Source organism: Trichechus manatus, unplaced genomic scaffold (genome assembly GCF_000243295.1).
Source record: "Trichechus manatus latirostris isolate Lorelei unplaced genomic scaffold, TriManLat1.0 scaffold00135, whole genome shotgun sequence".
In the NCBI taxonomy this organism is placed as follows: domain Eukaryota; kingdom Metazoa; phylum Chordata; class Mammalia; order Sirenia; family Trichechidae; genus Trichechus; species Trichechus manatus.
In genome coordinates this window covers 7,048,781-7,066,939 of record NW_004444071.1, presented here as the reverse complement: position 1 = coordinate 7,066,939, position 18,159 = coordinate 7,048,781, and the positions used below count along the sequence as shown (strand labels likewise).

Genomic DNA, 18,159 nt, shown 5'->3' with positions numbered 1-18,159 from the left:
ATGTTTTGTCTGTATTTTCCATGAATTTGTCTGCCTTTTCCATGAATGTGTCTATTTTTTCCTCATTTTTGTCTGTTTTTTGCTTCAACTCTTGGATAATTCTGAATATTAGAGATTTGAATTCCCTATCAGTTAGGTCTAGTGCTTTTTCTTCTACTGGAAGGTCATCTGGTGTTTTATTTTGGATGCCTCCTGGAACCATCCTGTCCTGTTTTTGTAAATGTTTTGATATTGTCTGCTGTCTTCGGGGAATTCAGTGGTTATTTTCTTCATTTATTGATTGTAGATTTGTTTGTTTTGTCATGCTTTTTTGTTTTATTTGATTATGTCTGAGCAGGCGGGCTGTGAGTTCTTTGTTGTTTGCTCGTCTGTGGGCACAATACTTTTCACCTCCTTCTCCAATGGGCAGGGCTAGTCATTCAGGTATGGTACAGCAGGGAGTTGCTGGGATAGGTTTTTTGTGGCACTTACCAGGGCTGACAGTGCAGACCGGGAATCAGTGCAGGGTAGGTTCCAGTAGGTCGTGCCTGTGCTGCTTGGGAGTGTGATGTTCAGCGCACGGTGCAGGTAGGCGGGAAGGAAGGGAGAGATTGTGATGTGTGGAGCTAAGATAGATATTGAAAGATGAGAGAGAGGAGAGGGGAACAGGAGCCAAAAACATACACACAAACAAAAAAAAGTGCTAAGTGAGCTTCCTATTGGAGTGGAGAGGTAAGAGACTGAGAAATGGGTAAAAACAAAAATGAAAAAAAAAAGAAAAAAATGAAAATGAATAAATTGAGAAACTGGAAATGAAGAAAGACAAAAAGGGAATAAGAGAGAGAAGAAAACTAAACAAAGAAATAAAAAAAAAAAAACCCAAAATCAAACAAACCAAAACAAAACAAAAAAAAAAGTAAGTGACCCCAGAGATGTCCCTGTGCGTCTGCACAGAGTAAGGGACTAGCTTCCACGCCTTGTGGTATTGCCTGGCTAGAAGGGGCTCCCAAGCCAAGAAAAGAAAAAGAAAACAAAGAAACAAATCAAAACAGAACAAATCAGAGCAAACAAACAAACAAAAAAGCCCCGGGGGTCCCACCAGCGTGGCGGCATGGGCCAGGAAGCAGTTTCACAGTCAAGCGGTGTTTCACAGCCTTTCAGGAAGAATCAAAGATGGCGTACGGAGCCAGGTATTTGAGAGAAAGGAGGCGAAGGTGGTGAGAGGTAAGGAAGAAATCTAAAGAAGCAGAAAAAAACAACACCAGCAGCCAACAAATGGCACTCAGGGAGCTGGCCAGTGTGGGTAGGTGAAATCCAAGCAGCAATGGGGAGAAGCTCGTGCTTCCTGGAGACTGTGGCTGCAGGAAACAGAGGAGGCTAAGTGGGGGTGAAGAGGGGTGGGGGGTGGGAAAGCTTATATCGTGGGTTGCTGGTTGTTCTGTCTGCTGCTGGAAGCTCTGTGAAGCTGCTTTCTCATACCTCCTGTTTGCTGATCTCTGATACGAGTCCAAGATGGCAGATCCATGCTGCGGTAGCTGATAGGGGACCTCTGCATGTATCTCTCCTCACGCTCTGTTCTCGGTCAGTTTCTTATTCCATTCGGTGCTTGGCTGAGTTCTTTATCTCTTCATTTGATGCTTAGGGTTTCAGGATTGACATGTGACTCTGTTTGACTTAGTTTTTCTGATCTTTGCTGAAGAGGGATGGTGTGGTGCTTCTGACCATAGTGCAATGTTCGTGTTGTTTGTTTTTTATATTGAATATTCAGACTTGGTTGTATGGATTTCGTATATTAGTACTGTATCAGATATATGCTTTGTAAATATTTTCTCCCAGGCTATGAATATCCTTTCATTCTCTTCGCAGTGGCTTTTGAAGAGTGCAGCTTTAATCTGGATGAAATCCAAGCGCATGCTTTTTCTATATGTATAGAAATGAACATATGATTTTTCTTCTTTATTCTGTAAATGTGATGTATTTGATTGATTTTCGAATGTTAATTCAACCTCATATTCCTGGGATAAACCCCATTTGGCCATGATGTATTATCATTTTTATATAGTTCCGATTCAACTTGCCTTGTTTTAATATTTTACATCTATAGTCATGGAGGATATTGTTCTAGAATTTTTTTTTTTGGTAATGTCTCTCTCTGGCCTTGGCATCCAGGTAATGCTGCCCTCATAAAATGAATTGGGAAGTGTTCCCTCCTCTTCACTTTTCTGGAAGAGTTTGTGTAGAGTTAGTGTTATTTCTTCTTAAATGGTTTGAACACTCCAAGGAAGCAAAAGTGGATCCCTACCCACAATTTGATGCAGGTATCGAGACTGATGATGACACACACACAGAAGAAAAGGTAGTGAAATTGTTTATTACTCCCATGATAAGAGGCTTTATGGGGAAGGAAGGGCAGCTCCTAAGCAGGTCTGAAAATCACTTGAAAGAGCAGGGAAAGGAGAGTGGCTTTTTATGGTAGTGGGTGGGGCTAGGGTGAGGATTCCCTAAAGTGCTTTGAACTTCCTGATAGCACCAAAGGCGGGTACATCTTTCTTGTCAGTTGACCACATATGGGGAAGGGGAAGAGACAGGAGCAGGGCTTAAAAGCTGTCAGCAGCCAAATATCAAAAATGGAGTCAAACTCTATTACAGTTCTCCCCTGATGCCTGACTGATGACTGGAACCTGCCATATTTCCTTTAATTAGGTTTGAACTTATTTAAATAAGTCATTATGGCACTTTATGAGGCCTGTAGCCTAAAGCCAATAAGGGAAATAAAGGTTCCATTGAATGTCTTGTTCAACAGCCCAAGCCTGTGTATTTTGAGGAGTGAAGTTTGTGTCTGGTGACTTCCCATACTGTCTGGACCTCTGAAGGGAATAGGTAGTGTCTTGGTGAGGCTGTGCATTATATCTTTAGTGGTCAGCAATTCGAATCTACCAGCCACATCTTGGAAACCCTGTGGGGTAGTTCTACTGTATCCTATAGAGTTGCTATGGGTAGGCCTCAACTGGATGTCAACAGATTTGGTTTTTTTTTTTTTAATGTGTTAAACCAAAAACCCAAACCTGTTGCTGTTGAGTCGATTCCGACTCATAGTGACCCTATAGGACAGAGTAGAATTGCCCCATAGGGTTTCTAAGGAGGGGCTGGTGGATTTTAACTGCCAACCTTTTTGGTTAGCAGTCGTAGCGCTTAACCACTGCACCTCCAGGGCTCCTTTTTATGTGTAGAGACATGTGTAACCTCTCTCTCTTTTTGGTGGTTGCCAGATATACTGCAATGGGGGAGGGAGACTCTCTAACTTGCTCATATTTAAAATTTTCTTCCTCCAGAGAGTCCCAAATAAGTATCTTCAGGGTTAGGGGCCTCCTCCACGGTTGAGGGCTCCAGGCTAAAGTTAGGTTTGAATTAACCCCTTGGCTGTGCCATGGAATACCATGGATGTTTTTCCTTATAACTCTGAGAATCAGAATTTGTTTTAGCTGTAAAGATATAAACAGCAGCAGCAGCAGCAAAGGCATTTAGTAGTATCCAGTGTTCCACCTCCTTTTAGGAGTTTGGACCTCACCTGAGTGTATCACGTAGTGGCTGTGTTCTTACCACCTGATAGGCCTGTATATTGCACAGAACATCAGTCTTTCCTCTGGGTGCTTTGTAGAATGGGGCTAATGACTGGCTGAGAAACACAACTAGTTGTCACATGGTAAGAATCATTCCCCTGAGCCCAGCACCAATCACAGCTTATGCTGGAATCAAGACATACAGTTCAATCAGAGATATATAGATAAGCCTAGGCAGAGACACACAACACAAGACCACTTTAAAGGGCCCTGATCTCATACTCCTGTCTCTAAATTCCAATTATTGAAACTTCTGACTTAGATTGGTTTAATATTTAACATAGGTTTGGTGGGACTAAGCAAATGGCATGCTAAGCAGTACAGTTCAAAGCGCAAGCTTGCCAGCAGGCAGCAGTTCAAAGTCCATGCTCACCAGTAGGCAGCAGCTCCAGAGCAGGCCAAGGCAAGAGAACAAAGACCCTTGGTGGTGTTGGTCATTATCTAGACATTATCTCACTGTGCTAACTGTCTTGTGGTTGTCCCTGGGGGGTGGAATCAACACTTCACCCAAAATTTGGTTCTGATGTTGAAACTGATGATGGTACACATTCATCAAGAGGGTATAAAAATGTTTGATATACATATAATGAGGCTTTTTAGGGATAGCAGGGCAGGCTCTGTAGCAGGTATAAGAAACGACTTGAAAGGGCACAAAGGGATGAAAGGGATGACTGGCTTGAGCTTTTATTGAGGGTCTGGGTTGGGATGGAGTGAGGTGTCCCTTACATGGGCATAGGCTTGCATGGTTTGAAATTCTCTCCAGAGGCAAGGGAAGGAGCAGGCAGTCTTTCTTACCAGTTTGCTCTAATAAGGCACAGAAAGGGAAGAGGGTGGTGGTATTTGAAAGCTGTCATCAAACTTCAAAAATGGAGTCTTTATTACACATGGATAATTGAGGAGTACCTGGGTGGTGCAAATGATTAATGCACTTCGCTGCTAACCAAATGGTTGGAGGTTTGAGTCCACCCAGAGGTGCCTTGGAAGAAAGGCCTGGGGATCTGCTTCCAAAAAATCAGGCATGTAAAACCCTATGGAGGCTTGCAAGTGACCATCCAAGGTACAACAATTGGGCTGTATTCACCTGGAACAACAGAGGAAGAAGGAGAGTCTGGAATAGAAGGAGGAAATGGATGTGTGGCTAAAATTGCCTCCATGAACAATTGCCTCCTCTTCCATGAGACCAGAAGAAATAGATGGTGCTCAGCTACCAATACTGACCATTTTGATCAAAGATTCTATAGAATAATTCTGATCAAAAGGGGGAAAATGCAGAACAGAATTTAAAATTTCATGGAATCCAGACTTTCTGGAGCCACAGAGGCTGGATGAACTCCTTAAACTATTGCCCTGAGAAAATCATTTAAACTTTAAACCAAAAATATCCACTGAAGTCTTCTGAAAACCAACAGTGTTGTTACTGTTGTTGTTCAGTGCCGTCAAGTTGATTCTGACCCATGGTGACCCTATGTACAAAAGGATGAAACACTGCCCAGTCCTGCACCATCCTCATGACTGTTGCTGTGTTTGAGCTCATTGTTGTGGCCACTGTGTCAATCCATCTCGTATTTTGACTGCCTTCCAACCTGAGGGGCTCATCTTCCGGCACTATATGAGACAATGTTCCTCTGCTATTTTTTAGTTTAGGTTAACTAGTAAAGAATGTCTGCCTTGATCATTATGCTATTCTGAGATGTATCTATATGGGATCAAACTGACAACAACAACTTGGAAGATCAGATAGGAACCTTATGGGGCAGTGTGTTTATGCTAATGGGGGAGGAACAACTCAGAAAAGGAGAGTGAGAATGGTTGCACAACTTGAAGAAGAATGTGATCAATGTCACTGAATTGTACATGTAGAAACTGTTGAATTGGTGTATGTTTTGCTGTGTATATTCTCAACAACAATAACAACAAAATAAATTATAAAACAAAAAAGAAAACCCTATGGAGGAGAGTTCTATTCTGACACTCATGGGGTCGCCATGATCAGAGTGGACTCAACAGCAACTGGTGATATTTATGGAGGGGAGCCAAGCTGGTATGCTTGGGATGAAGGTGACTGTATTTTTCATTTGACCTTTTAGTACTTTTTGACTGAAAAAAAACTATTTGCATGTGTCATTTTAAAAAATGAAAACTAATCTTTCTAAAACAGAAACTGCACAGACTCTGTAATCAAACAGACTTGCATTGAAGTACAAACTCAATCACTCCCTATGTGTGCAACCTTGACAAATGATCTTAAACTCAATTAACCTTTGTTTTCTCGCCTATAAAATGGGACTAATGCTATACCTTTAAATGATAGCTTTAAATGTACACTTCCATAAGTTTAAACTGAATGAAAGCACCTGAATCATTGTATGGTTCTCAGTAAATGTTATCAGTTTATATAATTGAGTGAGAAAGCAAAAACAAACAAACAAACAAACAAAAAAACCCCACGAAATTTCCATGTGGGAGGATGTGAATGTTTGTTTTGGAAAGGGTGGACTGTGTGGTAGGCAGATAATGTCCCCCAAACATGTCCATATCTTAATCTCTGTAACCAAGACAAAGGAAAAAAGCAACATTCAAAGAAATAGAAAATTATTAATATAAGCAAACTTGGGTATTATTATGCTATTAAACTTTTTTCTCTCATTGGTATTTTCTTAGATTTTAAAGAGGAAAAAAAACATACCAAGTTATCAGTTGGCTTCCTCCTGAAGGTTTTAGAAAAGAATTTATGAAGTCTTTTAATTTCTTTGTTGAAGAAGCTTTGCATGGCAGGTAACTTTATTTTATTCTTTGAACCAAAGAGTCACTATTTTAGTGGTACAAATGAATAGATGGATGCACGGATGCTTGCAGTGATGGTAAGCAAAAGAGATGATGGATGGATGGAAGGACAGACGGATGAGTAGACAGGTGTTGCATTCCAAATCATCCAGTCCAGTCCAGATGGATGGATAAATGGATGGATGATGGGTGGATGGCTGGGTGGATAGACGGATGGATGGATGGATGGGTGGATGGATGGACAGATAGATGCGTAGGCAGCTGTTGCATTCCCAATCATCCAGTCCAGTCACGGGAGATTCTACAGTACTCCATTTAATTCCCTCTTCCACTGTAAGCATGAATAAATTTCTGCATAAATTGGGGTGTTGTTCCCTTTGGGCCTTCCTTGCAACACTTTGCCTACAATTATTGTCTGTAATCTCTTCGGCACAGAAACTGAGAAAGGCACTTCAGCTTCTCATTGTTGGTAAGGAAATCAGAGAATCTTTTTTTTCCACTTATTTTTCCTACCCTTTCCTCACATTTTATTCTATTTGACTCAACGGCAACATTTTATTTCACTAATGGAGGGAACACTTAGAAACACTGATTTCGAAGAAGTTGAACCTCTGGCCACTTCAAGTTCTTTTAAAAAAACAATTAACCTGGTGCACAATGAGACATGAAGCTGACTCCTTTCTCTTTCACCTGGAATGCAAAGGAGTAAGAAACTCCATACTCTTAGACAGTAAAAAGATGCAAATCCCTACCTCTCTTGGTGTCTTCACCTCTTCTTTTTTTTCAAGAAAATTCTATTTATTAGTGAAAACCCATTGCCATCAAGTCAATTCCGACTCATAGAGACCCTGTAAGACAGAGGAGAACGGCCCTATAGGGTTTCCATGGAGTGGCTAGTGGATTTGAATTGCTGACCTTTTGTTTAGCAGCTGAGCTCTTAACCTCTACGCCACCAGAGCTCTATTTACTTATTTATTAGTGGAGGTCCTGATCAAATGTGTCTCTTTCCATAAAGCCTTCTTCCTCACTCAAGCTGGAAGATCACATCCCATCTTGTCTAGGTCTGATCTAAACCACTCATTTGACACCTAGTTTATACTGTGTTGTTAGTTACATTTTAAAAGTATATGCCTAGTCTGTTCTTCCCAAGTTAATATTTTTGAGGACAGACACAAGTAACAGTGCCTTCCTAAATTTTTTGTCTATTTATTAATAATTATAAATATAATTGATGAACGTTATTCTAGGAATTTATGCTGAATTACTGAAATTATCCAAAATATTTGACAATCATTCATTGTCATGTGAAATTCAAATACAAAGCAGAAGGCAATTTCAGCCCATCACCTCCGCTATGGGACTTGAAGTTGATCCTAAAGACCAGCATATGGCTAACAAGTTGTCAACCTCTGGGCCTTCTCTGACTGGGACACTATGGTGCAGTGGTGTGCAGGTTATAGGTTTGTGGAAGGCATGACCTATTCTCTCTGGTTCGGAGCCAGGCAGCCCGAACTGCCCAGGGTCCCAGCAGGGGAGCAGGAGTGCCTGAGTATTGATTCTTTCACTTCTCCATGCAATCAGGATGCCCCCGGGGCTTCTGAGCCCCTGTGCCTGTTACCTGTGTCTAGGGCATCCTCATCTATTTACATCTATGCTGTACAAACAGCATTATTTTCTAGGCAGGCAATGATGAGCTTCATATATTCCATTCTTGCCTTATTTTTTTTAATGTATATTATGTAAAAATGTGTTTCTAGTTTTTAAATTAATTTTAGGATAATTTTCTAAGCTATTAAATAATTGGAAGTCCCTGGATGGCACAAATGATTAAGCACTTGGCTACTAATTGAAAGGTTGGCAGTTCAAACCCACCTAGAAATGATTACGAAGAAAGGCCTGGCAATCTACTTCTGAAAGAGCAGAACCTATGGAGTGTACTTGACAACCCTATGGAGTGCAGTTCTGCTTTCAAACACATGGTGTCTCCATGAGTCAGAATTGCTTTTTAATGATGGACAATCATTGCAAGAAGAATGATACCTGAAATGGTCCCATAGACAAAAGTCTTAATTAGGTGTCACTAAAGCTATGGCATTATCTCCTCTAAATATCCCAGTCGGCATTGAAGTGGAAAGGCTAATAATGTGCTTCAAAACTAGGCTTTTAATTTTTTTTCAAATTACTTAACTCCTAGGAACAGCAGGAGCCCTGGTGACGTAGTGATTAAGAGTTATGGCTGCTACCCAAAAGGTTGGTAGTTTGAATCCACGAGCCACTCCTTGGAAACCCTGTGGGGCAGTTCTACTCAATCCTATAGGGTAACTATGAGTTGGAATCGACTCAATGGTAATCGGTTTGTTTTGTTGTTGTTGGGCATAAGAAAGTGGAATTCTTATTTTTAGCTGAGATTTTGGATGCTGATATCATCATTGAAGAGTCCCTTGGGTGAGGCAATCTGTCAAATGCAGAATACACAGTGATTTAAAAATAAGGACTATCATCAATATTCATGAGACTCTGTCTTCAAGTTGTACAAACAGTTTGGCTGGGAAACAAGACAGTCACTCATAAAAAGTCAATATGTAAATGAAGGCTAAACAGAGCATCACAGAATGTACTAAGTGGAGAGAGATCTGTGAGGTCTACTTTGTTCAAAGACAACTCCTAGAGCAGAAGGGCCTTGATCTGGCATTGAGAAATGGGTGGGATTTGGATGAGGAGTGAAAAGGGGAGAGGAAAAAGTGGAAACATTCAAGGGAGCAGAAACACCTAGACCAGAGCGACCGGCGTAGAGGGTATTTGTGGGACAGTAGTCAAATAGATGGGCTGCTGCCAGATATGCTCTTGCTTACCTGGAATATCTTCTTTGGGTCCCAAGATTCAATTGTGTATCATGAAATTAACACCTCTTACAAATATTTATCATTTATTTTCTTTCTTACAGGGAAACATTTGAACAATTTTTAAAGTTAATGGAACTACTTGGGATTCAGCGCAGTCATTTGCTAAGAAGAAGGGATATCGTGGATTCCTTAAAGAATGAGAACTTTTTAAACTGGTAGTAGTGGGAATTTTTGACTACTGTCCTTTCCTGATTGCTGAAAAGCTTGGGAAATCATTTGTATCCATTCTTCCTTCCTCGTTTGGCACTGTGGATTTTGGGCTACCCAGCCCCGTGTCTTATATTCCAACATTCCACTCCTTGCTAACTGACCGCATGGACTTCTGGGGATGAATGAAGAACCTTCTGATGTTCTTTGGTTTTTCTAGGAAGCAATGGCAAATCCACTCTCGGTATGACAACACCATCAAGGAACATTTTCCAGAAGGCTCTAGCCCACTGTTGTCTCATCTTCTACGGAAAGCAGAGTTACAGTTTGTTAACTCTGACTTTGCCTTTGATTTTGCTCGGCCCCTGCTTCCTAATACTGTTTATGTTGGAGTTTTAATGGCCAAACCCATTAAACCAGTACTGCAAGTAAGTAAAACCTTAGCACTCAATCTGGGTTTCATGCAGAGGCCCTCAGTGCAGAGTTGGTGGCTGCCTACTGCTAGTGGGAACCTGGGCTTGAAGTAGGCAGGCAAGTGAGGCACCTAGGGGCGCTATGTAGGGAGGCACTCACTCTGCGTTTTGTACAAGTACAGGGCCAGCTCTTGCATGACCCTGAGACTGGGGGTGTCCTTAAATCATGTGCCTTAGGCTCCTCTCTTTCCTCACCCTAGTCCTGGCTCTGGTGGGGTAAGCCATTCAAAAAGTTGATATTTTCATGTGCATTTTTCATGATTATGTATACAATAAGTCATGGCAGCTACATATGTGCAGAATAGAACTGCTCCATAGGATTTTCAAGACTGTGACCTTTCAGAAGGAGGTTGTCAGGCCAAGCTAGGTCTGTCTTTTGAGGTGCCTCTGGATGGGTTTGAACTGCCAAATCTTTTAGCTAGTAATCCAGCACTTAACTGTTTATGCTACCCAGGGACTCCAAAGACTTGAAGGCAACCAACAACAATAACATACAGTAAGTATGTGGTGACTACCCATTATGTGCAAGAATTGTTAAGGAAATGACTTGCAGGAAACAATGTGAAACCAGAGCAGGACTATGTGAGACTGATAGCAAGAGCTGTAGACTTCATGTCCGGGGTCCCCTGCCTGGAGAACCCTGGTTCCTGACACCATGTAGACCTTCTGGTCTTCGTTGACATCTGGGCACTGTCAGTTGTCAAAGCTGCCCAGGCGATTCTAATAGGCAGCCTGGCCTTAGAACCATAGCTATAAAAGCGAGAGGAGCTAAGGTCAGTTGGCTGCCTTTTGCCTATCAGCACTATTATGGAAGATTTCTTACTTCATCTTCTGGGATCTGCAGGGAAGTGTGATGATCTCCCTTCTTATAGAGTAGGAGACAGAGGCTCAGGTGGTGTAAGTGACTTCCTATTACCATTCAGCTCAAAGGCCAGGAGAGTTGAGGTTTGGCCTGGGCTTTGCAGGCACCAAAGTCTCTGCCCTTCCTCTATTGACCTTGGATGGAGTGAATAGGAGGAGTTGGTGAAAGACACCTGGGGGAGATGGGCTTTGAGTTGGTGGCAGGATATTTTACGAATGGAGAAGGGGAGGAAAGGCTCACCGGGTTATGAGAACAGGGACCTAAAGTGTGTAGGTAAAAGTGAGTTGGGCATTATATGGAAGAATTGTTAAGGAGATGAGTTATAGGAAACAATAGGTTCCCGATGACTCTGTCTAGACTAGACTAGTGGATGATTCAGTTGCAAAAATAAAGCCAGGCCAAATCTGGGGGTCTTATGGTAGGCCAGGCCTGGGTCCTGGGGCTGGGGGAGGGAATGGTCAATCAGGAGAACAATGAGAAGAGTTATAATGGCTGTGAGATGAGATGCTTGTTTTCAAAAATTTTTCTTCTGTGCCTTTTTCAATTTTTATATAATGGTCTTACATTGCTTCGATAATTATAAAAGGATGACAAGGCTGTTTTTGAGTGGTTGGTCCTTTGGGATTGTAGATCCTGCAGTATTATGTTGGGTAGGGTTAAGTTCAGGCAGAGCACCCCAATACGGTGAGGGGCTGGGAGCTAGGGGCAGCCACAGAAATGAGAGACAGTTAAGGTCCAAAGAAATATTAGAAAGTAAGAATTGATGAAACTGTGCTAGGTAAGATTTAGGGCATTAGTTCACAAAAAACAAAAACCAAGCCCCCTTGCCATTGAGTCGATTCCAACTCATAGTGACCCTATAGGACAGAGTAGAACTGCCTCATAGGGTTTCTAAGGCTGTAAATCTTTACAGAAGCAGACTGCCACGTCTTTCTCCCATGGAGTGGCTGGCAGGTTCAAACCACTGACCTTTTGGCTAGCAGCTGAGCGCTTAACCACTGGGCTCCATTAGATCACAACTTTTGTTAAAAACTTCCTGGGGGACTGTCTTAGTTTCTTAGTACTGAAGTAACAAAAGTATCACAAGTGGGTGGTTTTATGAACAGAAGTTTGTTTTCTCAGGGTTCAGGAGGGTAGTAGTCTGAATTCAGTGTGCCAGCTCTAGGGGAAGGCTCTCTGTCAGTTCTTTGTCTCAGCTTCTCTAGCATTCTTCTCTGCCTTCCTTGGAGAGCTCCACATGGCATTTGATTCCCCATTTGGGCTTGCTTCTCTCGTGCCTAATCTGTTCTTTTTATGTCTCAAAAGTGATTAGGTCTAAGACACAGCCTGCACTAACATGGCCTCGTTAGCATAACAAAGAAACCCCTATTCCCAAATGGGATTACACCCACAAGTATAAGGGTTAGGATTCCAACACATATTTTCAGGGGGTCACAATTCAATCCATTGCAGGGACTGAAAAAAATTACCATGCGCAGGTCTGGGGTTGGGCCTGGACATTGGCACTTTTAAAAAATCTTCCTAGGGGTTTGTAATGTATACTCACGGCTACAAATGTAGTGTAAGCATCAAAACCAAAAAAACCAAACCCGTTGCTGTCTAGTAGATTCCGACTCATAGCGACCCTACAGGACAGAGTAGAACTGCCCCATTGGGTTTCCAAGGGGCGGCTGGTGGATTCGAACTGCTGACAGTTTGGTTACCAGCCTGAGCTCTTAACCACTGCACCACCAGGTCTCCCGTGTAAACATCAGTGACCGAGAAAATCATGTAATATCGGTGCAAAACATGCTAAGTGGCACATTGGGTGAAGAGCCTTAGCCAATTCTGCCTTCACTTCTTATGCTGGAGATCTTCTCCAGCTTCTTCACTCAGCCCGATTCCCCCTGTTGGATCCGATCCCTCACACATGCTCTTCCAGGTGCTACGACCTCTGGTCTGGCCTTGGAAAACTCCCCAGATAACCATATCTCCCCTGATCAAAATGGGTGGAGGGTAGGCGGATGACCCTGATGCTGGAGTCAAGGTTTTTCAATGAAGAAAGATGCTCCCACTGTCTCAACTTCCCTCTTCTGTAAATTATTGTTGTTCATGAGAGTTGGATCCAGAACTGCTAGTGCTGTCTTGTGCTATGAGAACCTTGGTGTAATGTGTCTGTTTTAACCTAAAAGCCCTCTTCACCCCTATTTGGGATTATTTAATATTATTTATATGGGAAAATGTGCCCTGAGGTCTCAGAAAAATCAATTCCAGGCCATCCAGACACAATGGACATGGGCACAGTAGAGAGGGTATTGAGTTGTTCCAGGTGCTTTGAGAACATTTTAAGGGCATTGAGGAGAAGGCACTGAGATAAGGATGTGTTTAGTAAATAGCCTGACTTTCACTTGGCCTCTAGGCTTTCAAGAATAACTTCATTTACCTCCTTTCTTTTGTTACTTCTATCTAGGACCTTGAGAGCTTCATAGCCAAGTTTGGAGACTCTGGTTTTATCCTTGTGTCTGTGGGCTCCATGTTAAGTACCTATCAGACCCAGGAGATTGGCAAGGAGATGAACAGTGCCTTTGCTCACCTTCCCCAAGGAGTAATATGGAGATACGAGTGTTCACATTGGCCCAAAGATGTGTAATTGGCAGCAAATGTGAAAATTGTGGACTGGTTTCCTCAGAGTGACCTCCTGGGTAAGGGCTTCCCAGATCTGCTTCCCTCTTTCCATTTACATGTCTTTAGGGTTCATTGGGGCTCTGATCTCTCCTTGGGTATTCCCAGCAGCACAGGAAGGAAGCAGTTGGTAGCTAATGGCAAAGCTCCAGAGTGCAGGAGAGGAGCAACCAGCTGGAGTCTTGTGAATCAGGCTGTACTTCCAATGAGATCAGATGCCCACATAGCCAGCTCCCCTTCATTGCTTTCTATGCAATGTTTTTGCAGCCATAAATGATATTCTCTGTTAAGTCCCCTTGACTCTACTGCATTTGCACTGAGCAAGGTCACCCAAATACAATCCAAGACAACCTGTAAACTCCAAGAATACAGTCCAGGGTGGACACATGCCCACACACACATCCTCCTTATATACTAAGGATGTGAAGAGCTCATACCTTCACCATATTGATGCCAACAGTGTCTTTTGGATGTGCCAAAATATCTGATTGCCAAGCTGAGAAAGCTTATTGCTGGGTATTTTTCCCATAGAGTTCTCTAGTATCAAGGGGTTTTCTCTGTGCCCAGTACTGCTTCTTGGGCACCCCTCACTGCCACAGGCACTGGCTGGATCAGAGGCTCATAACCAAGATTATGGCTCAAAATGAGCTGGGAAATTTAAGAAACATGTTCCTGGTTCCACCCCTACACATGTATTCCACAGACTGTGGTGTGGGACTCATGACCCCCATTTTCAAAGATTTCACAAAGAGGTTCTGATATACTTTCAGGTTCAGAGGTGCAGGTCGAGATGACATCTTCATTATTACCAATCATTCTAGTTTGCTCTCAATAAGTGTGTGATAGAAAGGTAGGGACTGTAAATACAGTCCTGTAGGGTCCATTCCCTGCTTTCTGGGGCTTCTCATAAAATTGAGGAGAAAATTCATGCAGACTCTAAAGATGACAATGCCCTGTAAGTTTTCCAAGTGCCACGTGAATTGTGATGTCAATTAGTGTGTCAGTAATTCAGAGAAGAGGAAAATAAGTGAGCAGTGGAGAAGATGAAGAGAGGACAAAGAGATAGAGAACAAATAGAAATTAGAGAAGCAAAGAAAGATGAGACAGGGAGGAGAGAGAGGGATGGATGGCTGGAAGGAAGGAAGGAAGGATGGATGGATGGATAGATATATAGCACTCTTCTCTGAGGCTTTCTCTAGGATCTCAGTGGTTTCTGGACAAGGGGAGAAGTCTCTATACAGAGGCAAGGCTTGGAATCTTGAATCTTGGAACATGCACATTCAGGGTATTCCAAACAAAACTAGTAATTACAATCGCTCCAATATAGCTTGAGATTCCCTTGACATTTTCTTCTGCCATTGCTGCACTACCTGGTGTTATGAAACTTTTCTTTCTGAAATGTCCTGCTTTCTTTGAAACAGCTCATTCTAGCATCCGTCTTCTTGTCACCCATGGTGGGCAGAATAGTATAATGGAGGCCATCCAACACGGCGTGCCTATGGTGGGGATTTCACTCTTTGGAGACCAGCCTGAAAACTTGTTCCGAGTAGAAGCCAAAAACCTTGGTGTCTCTATTCCAATAAATCAGCTCAAGGCAGGAACTTTGGCTCTTATGATGAAACAAGTCATAGAAGACAAGAGGTATGCAGCACTCTGGGCATATGGTCACTTAAGCCAAAGGAAGCTTTGCTTTATATACCAAAGACACTGTGTGGGTCTCCTTTGTAAGAAATCTGAAACTTCCCAGGCATGAAATAATAATAAACAGGCGTGCTAAGAGCTGACCCATTTCCTCCAAGAGCAAGACTAGAGCAATTTAGGTTAGATGCTGAGAATAATTTTTTACCTTAAAGATTGTGAGGGACACAAAGATTTTACAGAGATACTTGTATCTCTGATGTCAGATAGATCTTGAAAGAGGTTTTTATGTGTTTGGGATCCTTATAATAATATTCTACTGAGGCAGGAGTTTGCCTTTGTGCTCACCAGATGCAGCAAGATCTTCTTCTCCACCTCTGGGTCTTTGCCCAGGCTGTTCTCTAGAAGACTCCTTCCCTTCGCTTCCCTTGGATGGATCTTTTCATGACATTCTGGTCCATCTTCAATGTCGCCTTCTCAGAGAGTCCTTCTCTGTCCACCCTAGCTAGTCTCTTCTCTCACTTACTCCAATTATCTTATTTCCTTCTTAACACACCTCAGGCTTTGTAATTATCCTGTTGGCTTACATTCTTATTTCTTGTCAGTCTCCCTACACTAGAAAGTCAGCTCCATGAGGACAGCAGGGTGTGTCTCATGCTTCCCACTGTGTTCTAGAGCCCAGCACATGGCCTGCCACAGAGTTCGGGGTTAATAATTTCTGTTAAGTGAGTTAACAAAAGGGCCCAGTGACCTCCAAGTAACTGCCTATCGAGCACAATGACTTCATTATTAAGAGAAAAAATATCTTTTTCTTTCTTATAGCTAAGAAGGACTGAATCCATTATTAGAGTTTCAGGTGCACACACCCTCAATCAGACCTCAATGCTTAATGAGAGTTCTTTGCACACAGGAGACACTCAAAAAATCTTTGTTGCATGCTTGTAAAACAACTACATAGCTAGTGGTTCTGAGTCTGAAAATGTAGTTAAGCTTCAGGGGTCTGTTAACCCTGGGGATTTTTTATATATTTGCTAGGTTGTGTGTTGCAAATATTCATTTTCTGAAGAATAGATTTGTATCTTTCACTGGATTCTGAAAGTTCTGAGACCCAAAAAGCCCAAGAACTGCAGCCCCCGCGTAATAGCCATTCTTATCTGGAATCTTTCCCAGACATTTTACAACACCAGGACTGGCTACATAATTTGTGTAACTGGGTAAAAATGAAAACATGGGGCCCCTAGTTAAAAATATGTTAAGAATTTCAAGATGGAGAACACAGAGAATAAATCAAATACTTGGTCCTTCTAAGTGCGGGGTCCCTTGACACTGCACAGTCCTTACCCCCATGGAGCAGCCCTGCCTACTTGATGCTCTGATGGTGCAGGAGAGTGCAGTGTCTTCTTGAGGTCCTGACAGTCCAGAGTCATACTCGTCACATAGCCCAGTGCCTGGCACCAAGAAGGTATATGTTCTAATACAATAATTACATCATATATAATTCTCCCATAATCTATCATTAGCTTTCTTGGGGTAGGGATTAGTTCTGTGGACTTACGCTATTTTAATAGTTTAGCTCTTTTAGCATCATGTGTGCATCTTTGTGTGTACATTTTGTTTTTTGAAATTTCCAAGGACCCAGCTTGATAGGCTTGGCCAGGTCAACAACTCTTCTTCGAAACTCACTCTTTTGTGCATCTGGAAGAAAAGATTCTTCCACTGTAAGTCTTCTGAGACCACGTCAGTAATGCCCCCACTGTCTCTGCCAACAGGTGCAAGTCTGCAGCCATGGCCGCCAGCATCATCAGGCGCTCCCACCCCCTGAGCCCCTCCCAGCGGCTGGTAGGCTGGATCGACCACATCCTCCAGACAGGGGGTGGGGCGCACCGCAAGCCCTCTGCCTTCCAGCAGCCCTGGCGTGAGTGGAACCTGCTTGACGTCTTCTTGTTCCTGCTGGGGATCACTCTGGGTTCCATATGGCTTTGTGGGAGGCTAGGCCACCGTGTGGGTCCAGGAAGCTAAAGCAGACATGATGGATGATTCTAGGGCTGGGTATGTTGGGGAGTCACTGGTTCTTGGGAGGCTTCTCCCAACACAGGCCACCCATGGTGTTCTCCCATCTCCTTCAGTTGCTGGTGGTACTGCCATTTGCTCCTTACTGTTTTCTTCCTCTTTTGCGAAATCCTTACTCAGCACTCTCAGGCTTCTCGCCTAGTTCCTGTGTGAATTGGGTCACCTCCACTCAGACATAAACCTTCACTAGCCAGCCAAGCCTTCCTTATCACTCCCATCTCCTAGGCACAGTTCTCTGGCCATTTCATCTTTCTTGTCCAGTCTCTCCCCATTTCTCCTTCTATCACTTTTTTTTACGTGAATGTCTATAGCAGCTTTATTAACAATAGCCCCAAACTGGAAACAGCCCAGATGTCCTCCAATGCCTGAATGGTTAAATAAACTGTTACATCCATACCATGGCGTGCTACTCAGCAATAAAAAGTAAGAACTGTCGATACATGCAACAACCTAGATGAATCTCCAGAGAAATATGGTGAGTAAAAAAAAAAGCCATTCCTGAAAGGTTACGTACTGTAAGATTCCATTTATACAGCATTCTTTTTTTTTATTGTTGTGCTTTAAGTGAAAGTTTACAATTCAAGTTAGTTTCTCATACAAAAATCTATACACACATTGTTATGTGACCCTAGCTGTTCTCCCTATACTGTGACAGCACACTCCTCCTTTCCACTCCTGATTACCTGTGTCCATTCAGCCAGCTCCTGACCCTCTCTGCCTTCTCATCTCACCTCCGGACAGAAGCTGCCCATTTAGTCTCATGTATCTATTTGAGCTAAGAGTCACACTCTTCACAAGTATCATTTTATGTCCCATAGTCCAGTCTAATCTTTGTCTGAAGAGTTGGCCTCGGGAATGGTTTTAGTTTTGGGCTAACAGAGAGTCCAGGGGGCATATCTTCCGGGGTCCCTCCAGTCTCAATCAAACTGTTAAGTCTGGTCTTTTTCTAGAATTTGAATTCTGCACCCTATTTTTCTCTTACTCCGTCAGGGACTCTCTGTTGTGTTCGCTGTCAGGGCGCT

General features: G+C 42.7%; 1 protein-coding gene across 1 annotated transcript in view; it reads left to right on the top strand.

Annotated features, from left to right (window-relative positions):
* LOC101351363 (UDP-glucuronosyltransferase 3A2-like) overlaps window positions 1–17,086 on the top strand; it is a 26,618-nt gene extending 9,532 nt beyond the window's left edge. Inside the window, 6 exon segments of the mRNA XM_004385257.1 lie at window positions 6,270–6,374; window positions 9,328–9,430; window positions 9,433–9,861; window positions 13,218–13,449; window positions 14,851–15,070; window positions 16,837–17,086. Of these exon segments, the coding sequence (XP_004385314.1) occupies window positions 6,270–6,374; window positions 9,328–9,430; window positions 9,433–9,861; window positions 13,218–13,449; window positions 14,851–15,070; window positions 16,837–17,086 (1,339 nt within the window).
* The last annotated feature ends 1,073 nt before the right edge of the window (window positions 17,087–18,159 follow it).